The sequence below is a fragment of the Cnephaeus nilssonii genome, assembly GCF_951640355.1.
Source record: "Cnephaeus nilssonii genome assembly, chromosome: 5".
Lineage (NCBI taxonomy): Eukaryota > Metazoa > Chordata > Mammalia > Chiroptera > Vespertilionidae > Cnephaeus > Cnephaeus nilssonii.
In genome coordinates, this window is record NC_137076.1 from 31,882,084 (window position 1) to 31,895,177 (window position 13,094).

The following is a 13,094-nucleotide window of genomic DNA, read 5'->3' on the forward strand; positions in this document are numbered from 1 at the left end:
GGTCCTCCTGGCTCCCACTGGCTTTTTTGGCAGGGACAGTGAATCTGCAGGAGTTTTCTGAGAACCGTGGGGACGGGACGAGGGGAGGGACCTGGGAGGCTCTGCAAAATGAAAGTGCTTGTGGCCAGCGGGGGAGGTGGGAGGGGCTGTGTCTATGTGCCTGCTCTGATCTGGGTGTCCCTGGCGTTGGACCTTGAGAGTTTCGTGGGCTCTGGGATGCCCTGGGGCAGCCATCAGAGCCTCTGCCAGCAGCAGCGGACACCGTTTGGGATTGGGTCTGACTGGACAGGTAGGAATGGGTCTCTCTGTAACTCCTCCTCTCCCCATGACCCAGGCAAGTGGCTAGCCCCTGGCGGGGTGGCGGCGGGGAGCGGGGTGGGGGGGGGGGGAGGCAGTGAAAGAACCCATTTGAAGATAATTTCTGGGGTCTGAGCAGTTGTAGCCCTCCCGGAGGAGGCCCACAGCCCGGTCAGGGTGGAGGGTCCGTCCTGTCCCATCCAGCTGGACTGGGAGGAGGGTTACTGTCTGGGAAGCTCTTCATCTGATCCAGGGGATCCCCAAAATGCTGCAGATATGGTAACCACAGCAAATGACCCCACACTCTCTTGGGTAACCAGCCGGCTCCCTCCGCATTCAGGGGCTGCAGCAGGAAGAGCAGTCTGGGGTCTGGGGAGTAGGTGTTCCAGATGGGGACCCAGGGAGGGCGGTTCTGGGTTTGAGTGGTCTTGGGGTTCTGCTGGTGGCTGCTGGGAATCAGGTTCTCGCACAAGCTGGTGGGCAGGCAGCCCACCAGGGAGAGGTCCCTTCTCACCCCATCCAGCTGCCCACCCTGCACAGGAGGTGGAGCTGGGGGGTGCCCTGGAGGCCTAACCTCCCCCTGACCTGTGGTAACCCGCATGAGGCCCCTCCTCACTTTGCCCGAGAATCCAGGAACCCCCACATTGCTAGCTGTTCGTCTGGGCATCTGGAGGTAGTGACCACGGAGTGGGGCAAAAGTACCCACTTAACATGATATTTTTAAAACAGTTTTAGATTTACAGAATTATGACGGATGGTATATATTCCAGTGTGCCCTGCCCAGTCCCCCTGCCCACACCTGATGTCACTGCAGTACCTTTGTCACAGCTAATGAGCCAGGACTGAGACATCATTAATAACCAAAGTCTGTATTTACTAGATTTCCTCAGTTTCCCCTGATGGCCTCTCCCTGCCCCAGGACCCCATCAGGATCCCCCATGATACTCAATCATCATGTCCCCTTAGCGCCCCCCTGCCCCGACTGAGTCGGTTTCTCCTCTTTCCTATGTGGATGCCCTGGGCTGTTGTGTCCTACAGGATGTCCCCCGTCAGGGTTTTCTGGTGTCTTTCTCTTATTTGCACTGAGGGATGTGCCCTACTCATTTGTCACATCAGGGTCCCTGTGTCCCCATGGCTCCTCGTGGCTAACATTGATCCTCATCTCCTGGCTGGGGCGCTAATCAGGCTTCTCCACGGGGAAGCCCCCTCCCCTTCCACTGTCCTCTCAGGAGGGGTATCTCTGCACACCCACATTTTGCCAGGACCAGTCTTCCTTCTCTGGCCCCCAGCCTTGCCCATTTGCCTCCAGAAGGCAGGGCCACCTCTCAGGGTCTCAGGAGCTAGCATCACTCTGACCAGCCTCAGACAGTACCCATCACAGACCTGCTCAGATGTGGCCCCAGAGGGATTTCAGCCAAGATATCTGGCCACCTCCACCTGCACCCAGACCCCTTCCTGCCCAGCCTGCTGGGGTCTCTGGCCCTGTCACTTATAGGGACCAGGTAGCAAGACATAGCCTGGCTTTCCTTGGCATCGTCCACCAGACTTGGGCTGGGCCACCTCTGACCGCCCCTGACCTGGGAGGGGCAGAGCCCACGGGAGGTCCAGCCTGGGGGTCGCAGGGCCAGGCTCACCCATAGTTGTCTCAGTTTCCCCTAAGACAGCTGCGCTGGTCTGTTGAGTCGCTGGGCTCTTGAATGAGTGTGCTAGGCACCCCAGGAGTCTCAAAGTGCGCCCCCTTCGGTTCCTGCCTCTGTCCTGGAACTTGGAGCTTTTATTAATCTACCTACGCCACCATCTGTGTCTGGTGCCTGAGCAGGTCCTGCCTTCTATGGGGCAGCCGAAGGCCCCGCCTCTTCCCCTGACTGTCCAGGTCATAGTTCTGCCAGCTGGAGGTGGGGCGGGGGGGCTGGGTCTGCACTGCCTCCTGCTTCCACCCCCACCCCCACGTGGATCCAGGCTGCTTGCAGCTGGGGGGCAGGCGGGGGTGAGGAAAGGCCTGGTTGGTGGTCTGAGCTCTCTCTGCACACCACGGGAGTGTGTGGCTGGCCCCTATGGCTCCCTGTGTGCACAGATGGCCAGGGCTCTGGAGGGTAGCAGGAGGCTCATTCAAGGCCCCCGACTCCTCGTTGGCACCAGGACTGATCTTGTCCAGCAGATGGGCAAGACTGGGGCTCGTGCATGCAGCCATCTTAGGGGAGGCTGCTGGGTGGAACCCAGTTCCATCTCCCCCCCACCCATTCCCTTGGAGCTGCCTCTTTCTGGGGCTGTATATACACCAGTGTCAGAGTCAGAACTTCTGGGAAGCAGATGAGGTTGCCTGCAGATCCCCCCAAACCCCCACCCCACGGAATAGGAATCTGATTCAGATTGCTGGGAGGGGAGCCAGGAAAAGGGCCTGACAGGGGCATGGGTTAGGCCTGGGCACTGGCTGAGACCCAGGCCAGTTCATTGTGGCATTACAGGTGCCAGGGTCCCCTTCCTCCATGGAGTCCATCAAACTGAGCCCCGAGTCCCCCCTCTCATCAGCCATTCTTCTTGTCTTCACCCACTGGTTGGCAGGACACACATGTATCCCAGCACACCTGGCCATGGCTCTTCAGTGCCTCCAGTGTGTAAGTGGTGCACAAGGCGTGGGCTCCAGGAGGGCAGCCCTGCCTGGACCCTCACTGTGGCCTCTGCCAAGGCCCCTGGCCCTGCCTGCTCGGGAAATGCTCCCACAAACTGACTGAAATGCTTAGGGCCTGAAGTCAGTGTGACTGGCCCTCTATGGCTTCGGCTGAGCAGGCTGCCTGCATCCACCTTGGCCTGGTGCTACCCGTGTCCACCACCACACACCCCTGGTTCCCGGTTCTGCAGAGCCCTCCCCCCCCCCCCGCCCCGATCGATTGTCCCCCTGGCCAGTGGCCTGGGCCTCCCTTCTTGGGGGGCTTTCTCCTGGTAGTGTTGGCTGAGGACTGCTCGCCTGCACCCTCCCCAGCTCCTGGTCTTCCAGGTCCCTGTCTGCAAAATGGACACTCACTGCAGGGAAGTCTGATTGGGGGCTTGCTCCCGCCTGTCCAGGACCCCTGTGGGGCTGGTCTCCACATGTCCCGATGTCCAGTGCAAGCCAGGCACTCGGTGCCTCTGACTGAGGGATGGGGGTGTGGGGCAGCACGAATGCCTGATGTTCCTGATTTTCTTTTCTTTTCTTTTTTTTTTAAATTTCTTTATTGATTAAGGTGTCACATATTTGTCTTCATCCCGCCATTTTCATGCCCCCACCCCCCTCCTGATTTTCTTTAAATTTAGGTTTATAAACTGTGTGTAAACTCCATGCAGCAGGCTTCTCCCAAAGGTGTGGGGCCCCTGAGTCCTGACAAATCCCTACACTAGTGTCACCCACACAGGAATGGGCCAGGGAAGGCATGAAGCGGGTGTCACCTTTTGGTGTCACTCAGTGGGGTCAGTGCACAGCTCTTGGGGTCTGGCTTCTCTGATAAGTGTCATGTTTTCAGGATTCATCCATGTGGTGGCCAGTGTCAGAGCCTTGTTCCTCTCGTGGCTGAGCAGCATCTGCCCCTTGGCTAACCCCTCCTGCACCTGTCATGGGGCCGCCCTGGCTGTGCCCTCACCCAGCCTGTCTTCCAGGAATCCTCGTACCTCGATGACCTCTCCAACGCCTCCATCTTCTCCTCATCTGTGGACTCCCTCTCGGACATCGCGGATACCCCTGACTTCCTGCCCGCCGACAGCCTCAGCCAGGTGCCCACCATCTGGGACGTAAGCACCGGTTCCTCCGCCCAAGACAAGGTCAGTTCACCCTGAGGCCTCCATGCCAGTGGATGGGTCAGGGCTGTTCAGACACTGATGAGGCTGTTGGTCCAGGGTCCTCACGTTTCCTGTATAGCCCAGACAATGCAAGGGTTTGCGGAGGAAGCTACTATGTTGGGGACCTTGCCCCTCCTTCTGTGTAAGTGCTGTCATAGCCAGGCACCACCCCTCCTGTGCCTCCAGTGGCTCAGTCTCCATGCCCTGCTCTGGGTTGGGCCTGCTAGGGAGATGGGGGTCCCCAGGATATGAGCAAAATGTCTTTTCTCATGGTTCTCACCCAGGATGGTCCTGCCCCCAGGAAATACTGGGCCATGTCTGGGGACATCTGTTGTTGTCACAACTGGGGGTGCTCCTGGCACCGAGAGGGTGGGGGCCAGGGATGCTGCTCTCTCCTCCACAGTACTTGGGGCAGCCCCCTACAGAAAATGACTCAGCCCCAATGTCAGCTGTGCTGAGGGGGAAAGATCCTGGGCTTGCTAAACATAAAGTCACGTGATGGGATAGAAAGGTGGTGGGAATCCCTCTGTAGAGGCCATTTGGGGCTGAGGGCTGGAGGAGTCATTGGCCAGGAGAGGTGGCAGGAACAGTTCTCTCATGCAAGGACCCTGTGATGCCCAGCCAATGTTGCTCAGTGGTTGAGTGTCGACCTATGAGCCAGGAGGTCATGGTTCAATTCCTAGGCAGGGCACATGCCCAGTTTTCTGGCTAGGTCCCCAGTAGGGGGTGTGCAGGAGGCAGCTAGCCAATCGATTCTCATCATTGATGTTTCTATCTCTTTCCCCCTCTCCCTTTCTCCCTGAAATCAATAACAAATATATATATATACTAGAGGCCCAGTGCACAAAATTCGTGTCCCTCAGCCCAGCCTGCACCCTCTCTAATCTGGGACCTCTCTCACAATCCAGGACTGCTGGCTCCCAACTGCTCGCCTGCCTGCCTTCCTGATTGCCCCTAACCGCCTCTGTCTGCCAGCCTGATCACCCCCTAACCACTCCCCTGCCAGCTTGATCTATGCCTAACTGCTCCCCTGCCAGCCTGTTTGCCCTAACTGCCCTCCCCTGCAGACCTGGTCCCCCCCAACTGCTCTCCCCTGCAGGCCTGGTCCCCCCCCAACTGCCCTTTCCTGCAGGCCCGGTCGCCCCCAACTTCCCTCCTCTGCTGACCTGGTCACCCCTAACTGCCCTCCCCTGCAGGCCTGGTAACCCCTAACTTCACTCCCTTGCAGGCCTGGTCCCTCCCAACTGCCCTTCCCTGCAGGCCCGGTCGCCCCAAACTTCCCTCCCCTGCAGGCCTGGTCACCCCTAACTGCCCTCCCCAGCAGGCTTGATCGCCCCCAACTGCCCTCCCTTGCAGGCCTGGTGACCCCTAACTGCCCTCCCCTCCAGGCTTGATCGCCCCCAACTGCCCTCCCTTGCAGGACTGGTCCCTCTCAACTGCCTTCCCCTGCTGGCCATCTTGTGGCAGCCATCTTGTGTCCAAATGGGGCAGCCATCTTTGACCACATGGGGGCAGCCATCTTGTGTGTTGGAGTGATGGTTAATTTGTATATTACTCTTTTATTAGATAGGATAGAGGCCTGGTGCACGGGTGGGGGCCAGTTGGTTTGCCCTGAAGGGTGTCCCGGATCAGGGTGGGGGTTCCCTTGGGGTGTGGGGCAGCCTGGGCGAGGGGCCTGTGGTGGTTTGCAGGCCTGCCATGCCCCCCAGTGACCTAAGTGGAGGCCCTGGTATCTGGGATTTATTTATCTTCTATAATTAAAACTTTGTAGCCTTGAGCGGAGCCAAGCCTCCTGCTTGCTTCGTGGCCGCAGCCATTTTTGTTGGGATTTATTTATCTTCTATAACAGAAACTTTGTAGCCTTGAGTGGAGGCCCAGGCTGGCCAGGGTGTGCAGAAAGCTTGGCTTCCTCCATTACCGGGGAAACCCGAAACCCAAGCCTCCTGCTCGCTCCATGGCCACAGCCATCTTGGTTGGGTTAATTTGCATACTTGCTCCTGATTGGCTGGTGAGCATGGCTTGTGGATATAGCAGAGTGATGGTTAATTTGCATATTACTCTTTTATTAGATAGGATATATATATATATATATATATATATATATATATATATACACACACACACACACACACACACACACACACACACACACACACACTCTAGAGGCCCAATGTATGAAATTCGTGCAAGGGTAGGCCTTCACAGCCCCGGCTGCTGGGGCCCTCACAGCCCCGGCTGCCTCATGGCCCCGTGGCCCCATCACCTGCCTGCATCCACCTTGGCCTGGTGCTACCCGTGTCCACCACCACACACCCCTGGTTCCCCGGTTCTGCAGAGCCCTCCCCCTCCGCCCCGATCGATTGTCCCCCTGGCCAATGGCCTGGGCCTCCCTCTTTGGGGCGATCGCGGAGCCCCCCAGTTGATTGCCCTGCTGGCCGGTGGCCTGGGCATTGGTGGAACCCCCAACCAATCACATCACACCCGCCTTGGCTGGCCTGGTGCCAGTGTGTGTCATAGCATGGTAGTCTGGACCGTCATTCTGCTGTTCGGCTGTTCAGTCGATTTGCATATTATACTTATATTGTTATAGATATATATTTTTAAAAAGCAGACCCTATGATAGGAACTAGCCTGATGGACCCCAAGGTCAGTAGTGGGCCCTGTGCCTGGCCAGGTGGGAACTGGGAGATGAGGCCAGCCCAGAGCTATCACAGGTGAGCAGGGTCCCCAGGTATGCCAGGCCCAGGCTCCAGCATATGCCCAGGACCAGGCAGTAGGGGCACCAAGCATGGAGCCTGCAGGGGGACAGGGAGTGCCCAGGGCAGCCCAGGGAGGTCCCTGTCCTTGGCAGCTTTGGTAGACAATCCAGGCCCATCTCAGTGTCTGGGTGAAAGGGCCCAGCAGGACAGGGGCATTACTCATGCCTTCCAGGGCCCTTGGGTGGCTTCCAGCTCCTGGGAAGAGGGTGTGAGGGCAGCCGAAACCCAACACTCACACCATGCAGCGAGCCAGCCCACCCTCCCGGAACCCTGACTCAGCCTTCTGGGAACCTGGCTGAGGTTGTTTGTTTTTGTTAGTTTAAAAAAGAAATGGAGAGGGACTTGAATATAGGTTTCTGGCTTCCCTAAGGACACTTTCACTGATTTTTTAGAGAGGTGAAGGGAAAGGGAGTGGGAGAAAGAGAGAGAGATAAACATTGATGTGAGGGAGAAATATGGGCCAGCTGTCTCCTAAATGTCCCCCAACCAGGGCCAGGAATCAAACCCGCAACCAAAGCACATAGCCTTTCAGTGCATAGGACCACACTCCCACCAACTGAGCCAGGGCATTTTAGTTTCTTAAAAAGAAAACTTTGGCCCTAGCCAGTTTGGCTCAGTGGATAGAGCGTCGGCCTGAGGACGGAAGGGTCCGGGTTCAATTCTGGTCAAGGGCACATGCCTGGGTTGTGGGCTCAATCCTCAGTAGGGGGCGTGCAGGAGGCAGCCAATCAATGATTCTCTCTCATTGATGTTTCTATGTCTCTCTCCCTCTCCTTTCCTCTCTGAAACCTATATATATATATATATATATATATATATATATATATATGAGAGAAAACGTTGGCCATGGTCTTAGCCTTTGGAAAAAACTGGAGTCATAAAAATCAAGTTGATTATCACATTACTGAATCCCCTGGTGATCCTTGTCCCTCTGAGACTGTAAATGACACTCGTGGTCCAGGGCATCCAGCACTCACAGTCATTGATCTTGAGATAGTGGGGGTCTGTGTGGGGCTGAGGAGGATGGCCACATGTTACTTCCATGAAGCATGTTTTGTAGCCACTCAGTAGGTCTTGGCCACCAGAACTAGCTGGCAGGCAGCAGGAAGGAGGCAGACAGCAGGTCCTAGGCAGAGGGCATGAGGATGGCGTGGAAAACCTGAGTCTAGGCCAGTGGTCCTATCGAGGTGCTTCCTTGGCACGTCTAGCCTGCAGGCTCATGTCCACTCTCCCCTTCATCTCTCCTCCAGTTCTTCCTGCCCAGTGCGCCATTTACCGGCCTTGAGGACCCTGTGTCCTCCCTCTCCAGCACCCCACTTCTCGTCAGCTACCAGGTGAGCTGGGCCCTTCCCCAACCCTGCCCACCCCTCCTGGGACTAGGGAGGGCTATTCACACTCGGGCACCTACTATGTGTCAGACCCTAGGCTGGCTTAGAAGCAAGGTCTACCCATTTTACAGGTGGGAAAACTGAGGTCCTGGGAGGTACCATGTTGGGGCAGGGGACAGGTGGGCTCTCTCCCCACCACCCCCGTCACTGGTCTGGCTGGTGGACCAGGCCCCGGCTCCTTGGGGGAGGCTGGCCATGCTGGGCGACAGGACTGTCCCCACTATGACGACACTGGCCTTTAGTCTCAGAGTCAGCCAGAGGAGGAGGAGGAGCCGGAGGAGGAGGACGCAGAGGAGCTGGGCCACACGGAGATCTATGCAGACTATGTGCCATCTAAGTGTGAGTGCACGGCCTCCCCTAGCATGTGGGAGGAGACCTGGAGGACACCCCCAGCAGGCACCACAGGTCTACACAGACCCCTTGGGCCTCAGGGCTCCTGCAGGGAGGTGCCCGGTTCCAGGGTCCCTCAAGCAGCGAAGGTGGGCCTGTTAGGGAGGGGTGGTTCTATAATTGTGGTAATCTGAACCTTGCCCAAAACTGAGGTGGCTCAGAGGTTGCGATGGAACGTAAGCCCACCTCCTCCCAGCCCAGCATCCTCCCTGCCCAGCCAGGGTGTTATGGGTCTGCCTCCCTCTCCTTAGTGCAAAACTCTGATGGGGCCCCCTTCCCTCACCCGGCTCTGCTGGCCCCCATCCTGGTCCAGCCCAGCTGAGACCCTGACCACACCCCTCCAGCCAAGGTCGGGAAGCAGCATCCAGACCGTGTTGTGGAGACCAGCACACTGTCCAGCGTCCCACCACCAGACATCACCTACACCCTTGCCCTGCCTACCTCGGACAGCGGGGTCCTGTCTGCCTTGCAGCTGGAGGCCATCACCTATGCCTGCCAGGTGACCCAAGATTCTCCCACCAACCCCATCCCTAGTTGGAGGGTCTCAGTGCCCCACCTGACTCTATACCCCCTGGGGGTTTTTGGTGCCCACCCAACCCATCCCATATGGCAGGGGTGTCTCGGTGCCCACCCGACCCCGTCCTGCATGGGGGGTCCTGATCATTGCACCACACACCTACAGCAACACGAGGTCCTGCTCCCCAGTGGGCAGCGTGCGGGCTTCCTCATCGGCGACGGTGCTGGCGTGGGCAAAGGGCGCACTGTGGCTGGCATCATCCTTGAGAACTACCTGCGGGGCCGCAAGAAGTCCCTGTGGTGAGTGTCCCCCTGCACATGGGGTGGCCGGGGCCAGGGGACGTGGGGGATAGCTGACACCCACCAGCCTGCACCCTCCAGGTTCAGCGTCTCCAACGATCTCAAGTACGATGCTGAGCGTGACCTGCGTGACATCAATGCCCCTGACATTGCGGTGCATGCGCTGAGCAAGGTGGGTGGGCGGCCCTCTCCCCTGTGTCCTGGTGAGGTGTGGGTCCTGGTGACCCTGCAAACGTGCCTGTACCCCCTCCTCTCCCCAGATCAAGTACGGTGACAACACTACCTCAGAGGGTGTCCTGTTCGCTACCTACTCCGCCCTGATTGGGGAGAGCCAGGCTGGTGGGCAACATCGCACTCGAATCAGGCAGATTCTGGAATGGTGTGGGGCAGCCTTTGATGGCGTGGTATCCTAGCTCACTGAGGGGTGGGAAGGAAGGAGGGTGGGAGGAGGAGGGGCCTGGAGTGGTCAAAGGATAGGGAGGAATGGGTACAGAGGGTGAGACTGGGCTGGAGGGGGCAGGGCCTAGGGGCTAGGCGGGTGGGGCTGAGGGGAGGGAGGTGTGGCTGCAGGGGTGGGGTTCAGGTTAGGGGCCTGTGAGTAGGAGGAGCAGGGTGGAAGGAGGCGCTGGAGGGGCTCCGGGAAGCTGGTGGGGGAGGAATTCCTGTGAGAGGACCCTGTGCTTGGGAGGCTTGCCCCCAGGGGAGGCTCCCTCTCAGTGACCACTGCTGTCTGCCCCTCACTGTCTGGCAGAGCTTCCTGGTTCCACCGCAGGACTGTGACCGCAGACTCTGGTGGCGTTTGGTAGTGGAAAGGTGCCACCTGGGCACAGGTGTGGAGTGCGGACCTCTTCCTCCTCCTGTCCCCACCCCAAGATTTGGGGGTCTCTAACTTTCCCTCCTTCGCTCTCAAAACTTGGATACTCGGTTAACTTTGTCTTCCACTCCTGCCCGACTCGAAGAGCAAAGAATAGGAGCGTGGCAGCAAGAGCACAGACAGTTTAACATGTCTTTGTTAACTTTTGCAAACCCCAGTCCCCCAGGTTCACCCGGTAAGTGGGGCACCAGGTGGAAGGCCCTCAGCTTCTGGAGAATTGTGCAAACCCCCCCACCACCCCCCCAACTCCCCTGTACTCACAGGATCTGCCCCTGGCATGGAGGCCGCTTCCCATGTCCCCTCTGAGCAGCCCTGGGCTGGCTTGGTGCTATGGGCATCCTGTGGGTGCTCATCCTCCTGTGTGCCACCTCCCCCAGTTGTCCTCTGTATGCCGTCTCATGTCGCTGTTCTCCCCACCTGAGCCGGGCAGGTTTGCTTGTCACTGTGCAGCATGCTGCTCTGTTCTGTCCTTGCTCAGCCATTTCGCTGTCACAGGGGCATTCTGGGGGTTTCCAGCTTCTGTGTTATATACAGCCCTGTGTGAGCCCCATCACCCCTTCTCATTGTGCCTTGGGTCATTCCAGAAGTGGGGTGACCAGCTCTGGTGCTCCTGGTCCCAGTCAGATATAAGAAGAGGGACTGGGCCCTATGTGTCCTTTCTGGTCACGTGGGCAAGTGTATGGCTTTACTGGTTAAGTAATGCAGAAGCGCTGGGCGCCCAAAGAAGAAACAAGGTTATTGGTGCATCCTGGGCACCCAGATGACACCTTGCACAGCCTGGGGAGAAGGATAGCGTAAAAAAATATGTTCGACCCCAGGGGCTGCATGCTCAGCCCCAGACTCACCTTTTCATTTGGATTTCACAAATCCTCTGTCCACCCTTTACATGCACATCATGTGTACATGTGCATGTGTGTAAACCTTGTTTTTTTAAAATATATTTTATTGATTTTTTACAGAGAGGAAGGGAGAGGGAGAGTGAGTTAGAAACATGGATGATAGAGAAACATCCATCAGCTGCCTCCTGCACACCGCCTACTGGTGATGTTCCGGAAACCAAGGTACATGCCCTTGACCGGAATCGAACCTGGGACCCTTGAGTCCGCAGGCTGACGCTCTATCCACTGAGCCAAACCGGTTAGGGCAAACCTTGTTTTTAAAATAGGCTCAGTATAGGCATACTTGTCTGTAACTTTGGTTTTTCGTATTATAAGAGAAAGTGTAGAAAGTTACAGAGGTAGTGGAAGTGAGCCAGCTGGGCTGTGTAGGCTCAAGAAAGAGGTGACAGAAGCAAAAGAAGGGCCCTTGGAGCTTGGAAGAGGGAAAGGCAAAGGTAATGTGCGGAGAGATGGGAGAAGAGGGAGGCGGGAAGGTGAGGGCATGCTCCTGAGAGGGAGAGGGCCTGCCTGTAACTTTGCCCCCTTAAAATATTAAGAACTTGCTACATCATATGACAATTTGTTTCTTCAATATATTCTTTAAATGGGATTAGTGTCGATTTGGGGAGAAGTCAGAGAGAGAGAGACCCCAGCTCCCGGTGGGAAGTCATGGCCCACCTCTCTCTTCCAGAAGCTCCTGTCCCCGCATCGGTGCCCATATGTGTCAGTGTCATCTGTAAGCTCTTCAAAAGGCTGTCACACTCATTTCCTCCAGTAGTTGTGTGGGGCCTAGAGGCTGTTTCTCACTTATTCGGGCGGCTTCACACACCCCAAGGCCCCCACCTGTGGTCAGACACACGCATACCCCGGGCACCTTGCTGAGCTCCCTGAACCAGGAAGGGGCAGGCTGGGATGATCACCTTCCAGAACAGCCCTTAACACACACCTACCAACGATCGTGTTTGATGAGTGCCACAAAGCCAAGAATGCCAGCTCCACCAAGATGGGCAAGGCCGTGCTGGACCTGCAGAACAAGCTGCCCCTGGCCAGGGTGGTCTATGCCAGTGCCACAGGTGAGGGGGCAGCTGCCAGGGGCAAGGAGGAAGCCTGATCACGTACACACTCCGTGCTGTCTGGCCTGGTGTAGCCATAGTGGGGGTATCACAAGTGCCATCCATTCATTGACCTTGAAACCTGGCCCAAAGGTGGAGCTCTCTCTCCCTGGGCCAATGGTAACTTCCACATCTTCGTGGATGCCAACCCCTATCAGGGACTCCCCTCTGCCAACTGGCTCCAGCTCCTTGGCTGTGGGTGCTTTCTTGGGACCTTCAGGTCCCTGTACCTGGTCCTTGGGTCATTTCCGGTGCCATGTCCCTTATCCCCCCCAAACCTGGGTTGGAGGAGCTGATGGTGACTCCCACCTCCAATTCCCCAGGCGCCTCTGAGCCCCGAAACATGATCTACATGAGCCGCCTGGGCATCTGGGGTGAGGGCACACCCTTCCGGACCTTTGAGGACTTTCTGCATGCCATTGAGAAGAGGTGAGTGCCCCTCCATGCCTGTGACAGGGGCAGCTGAGAGGCCCACAAGGGGGCTCATCACATGCAGAGGCCTGGTATCAGTGTGCCCAGTCCACATCCGGGCCCACACTCCTCCAGCAGCCAGAGTGAACTTAAAACACAAATCCTGCCCTTTCTCTGTCTACACTTTCCATCATTCTAGGAGAAAGAGCTCCTCCCTGCTTTTCCTGCACACACACACCGCCCCCCCCCCCCCCCCCCAGCCCCTCCTCAGCCCAGGAGGGTCAGGCAGATGGGAGCAAAGGGCCTTTGCACCAGCTGTCTGCATTCCCCCTGTGCACCTGTCCCTTCCTTGCCCTCCA

The 13,094-nt window shown here is 57.5% G+C and overlaps 1 protein-coding gene across 6 annotated transcripts in view; it reads left to right on the forward strand.

Moving 5' to 3' along the window:
• SBNO2 (strawberry notch homolog 2) overlaps nt 1–13,094 on the forward strand; it is a 67,617-nt gene that overhangs the window by 46,168 nt on the left and 8,355 nt on the right. For all 6 annotated transcript variants that reach the window (XM_079770895.1, XM_079770896.1, XM_079770898.1 and 3 more), the window contains 9 exons: nt 3,928–4,089; nt 8,117–8,200; nt 8,497–8,593; nt 8,989–9,143; nt 9,327–9,460; nt 9,542–9,632; nt 9,721–9,863; nt 12,167–12,285; nt 12,648–12,753. In XM_079770895.1, the coding sequence (XP_079627021.1) occupies nt 3,928–4,089; nt 8,117–8,200; nt 8,497–8,593; nt 8,989–9,143; nt 9,327–9,460; nt 9,542–9,632; nt 9,721–9,863; nt 12,167–12,285; nt 12,648–12,753 (1,091 nt within the window). The remainder of the gene's footprint in view (nt 1–3,927; nt 4,090–8,116; nt 8,201–8,496; nt 8,594–8,988; nt 9,144–9,326; nt 9,461–9,541; nt 9,633–9,720; nt 9,864–12,166; nt 12,286–12,647; nt 12,754–13,094) is intronic.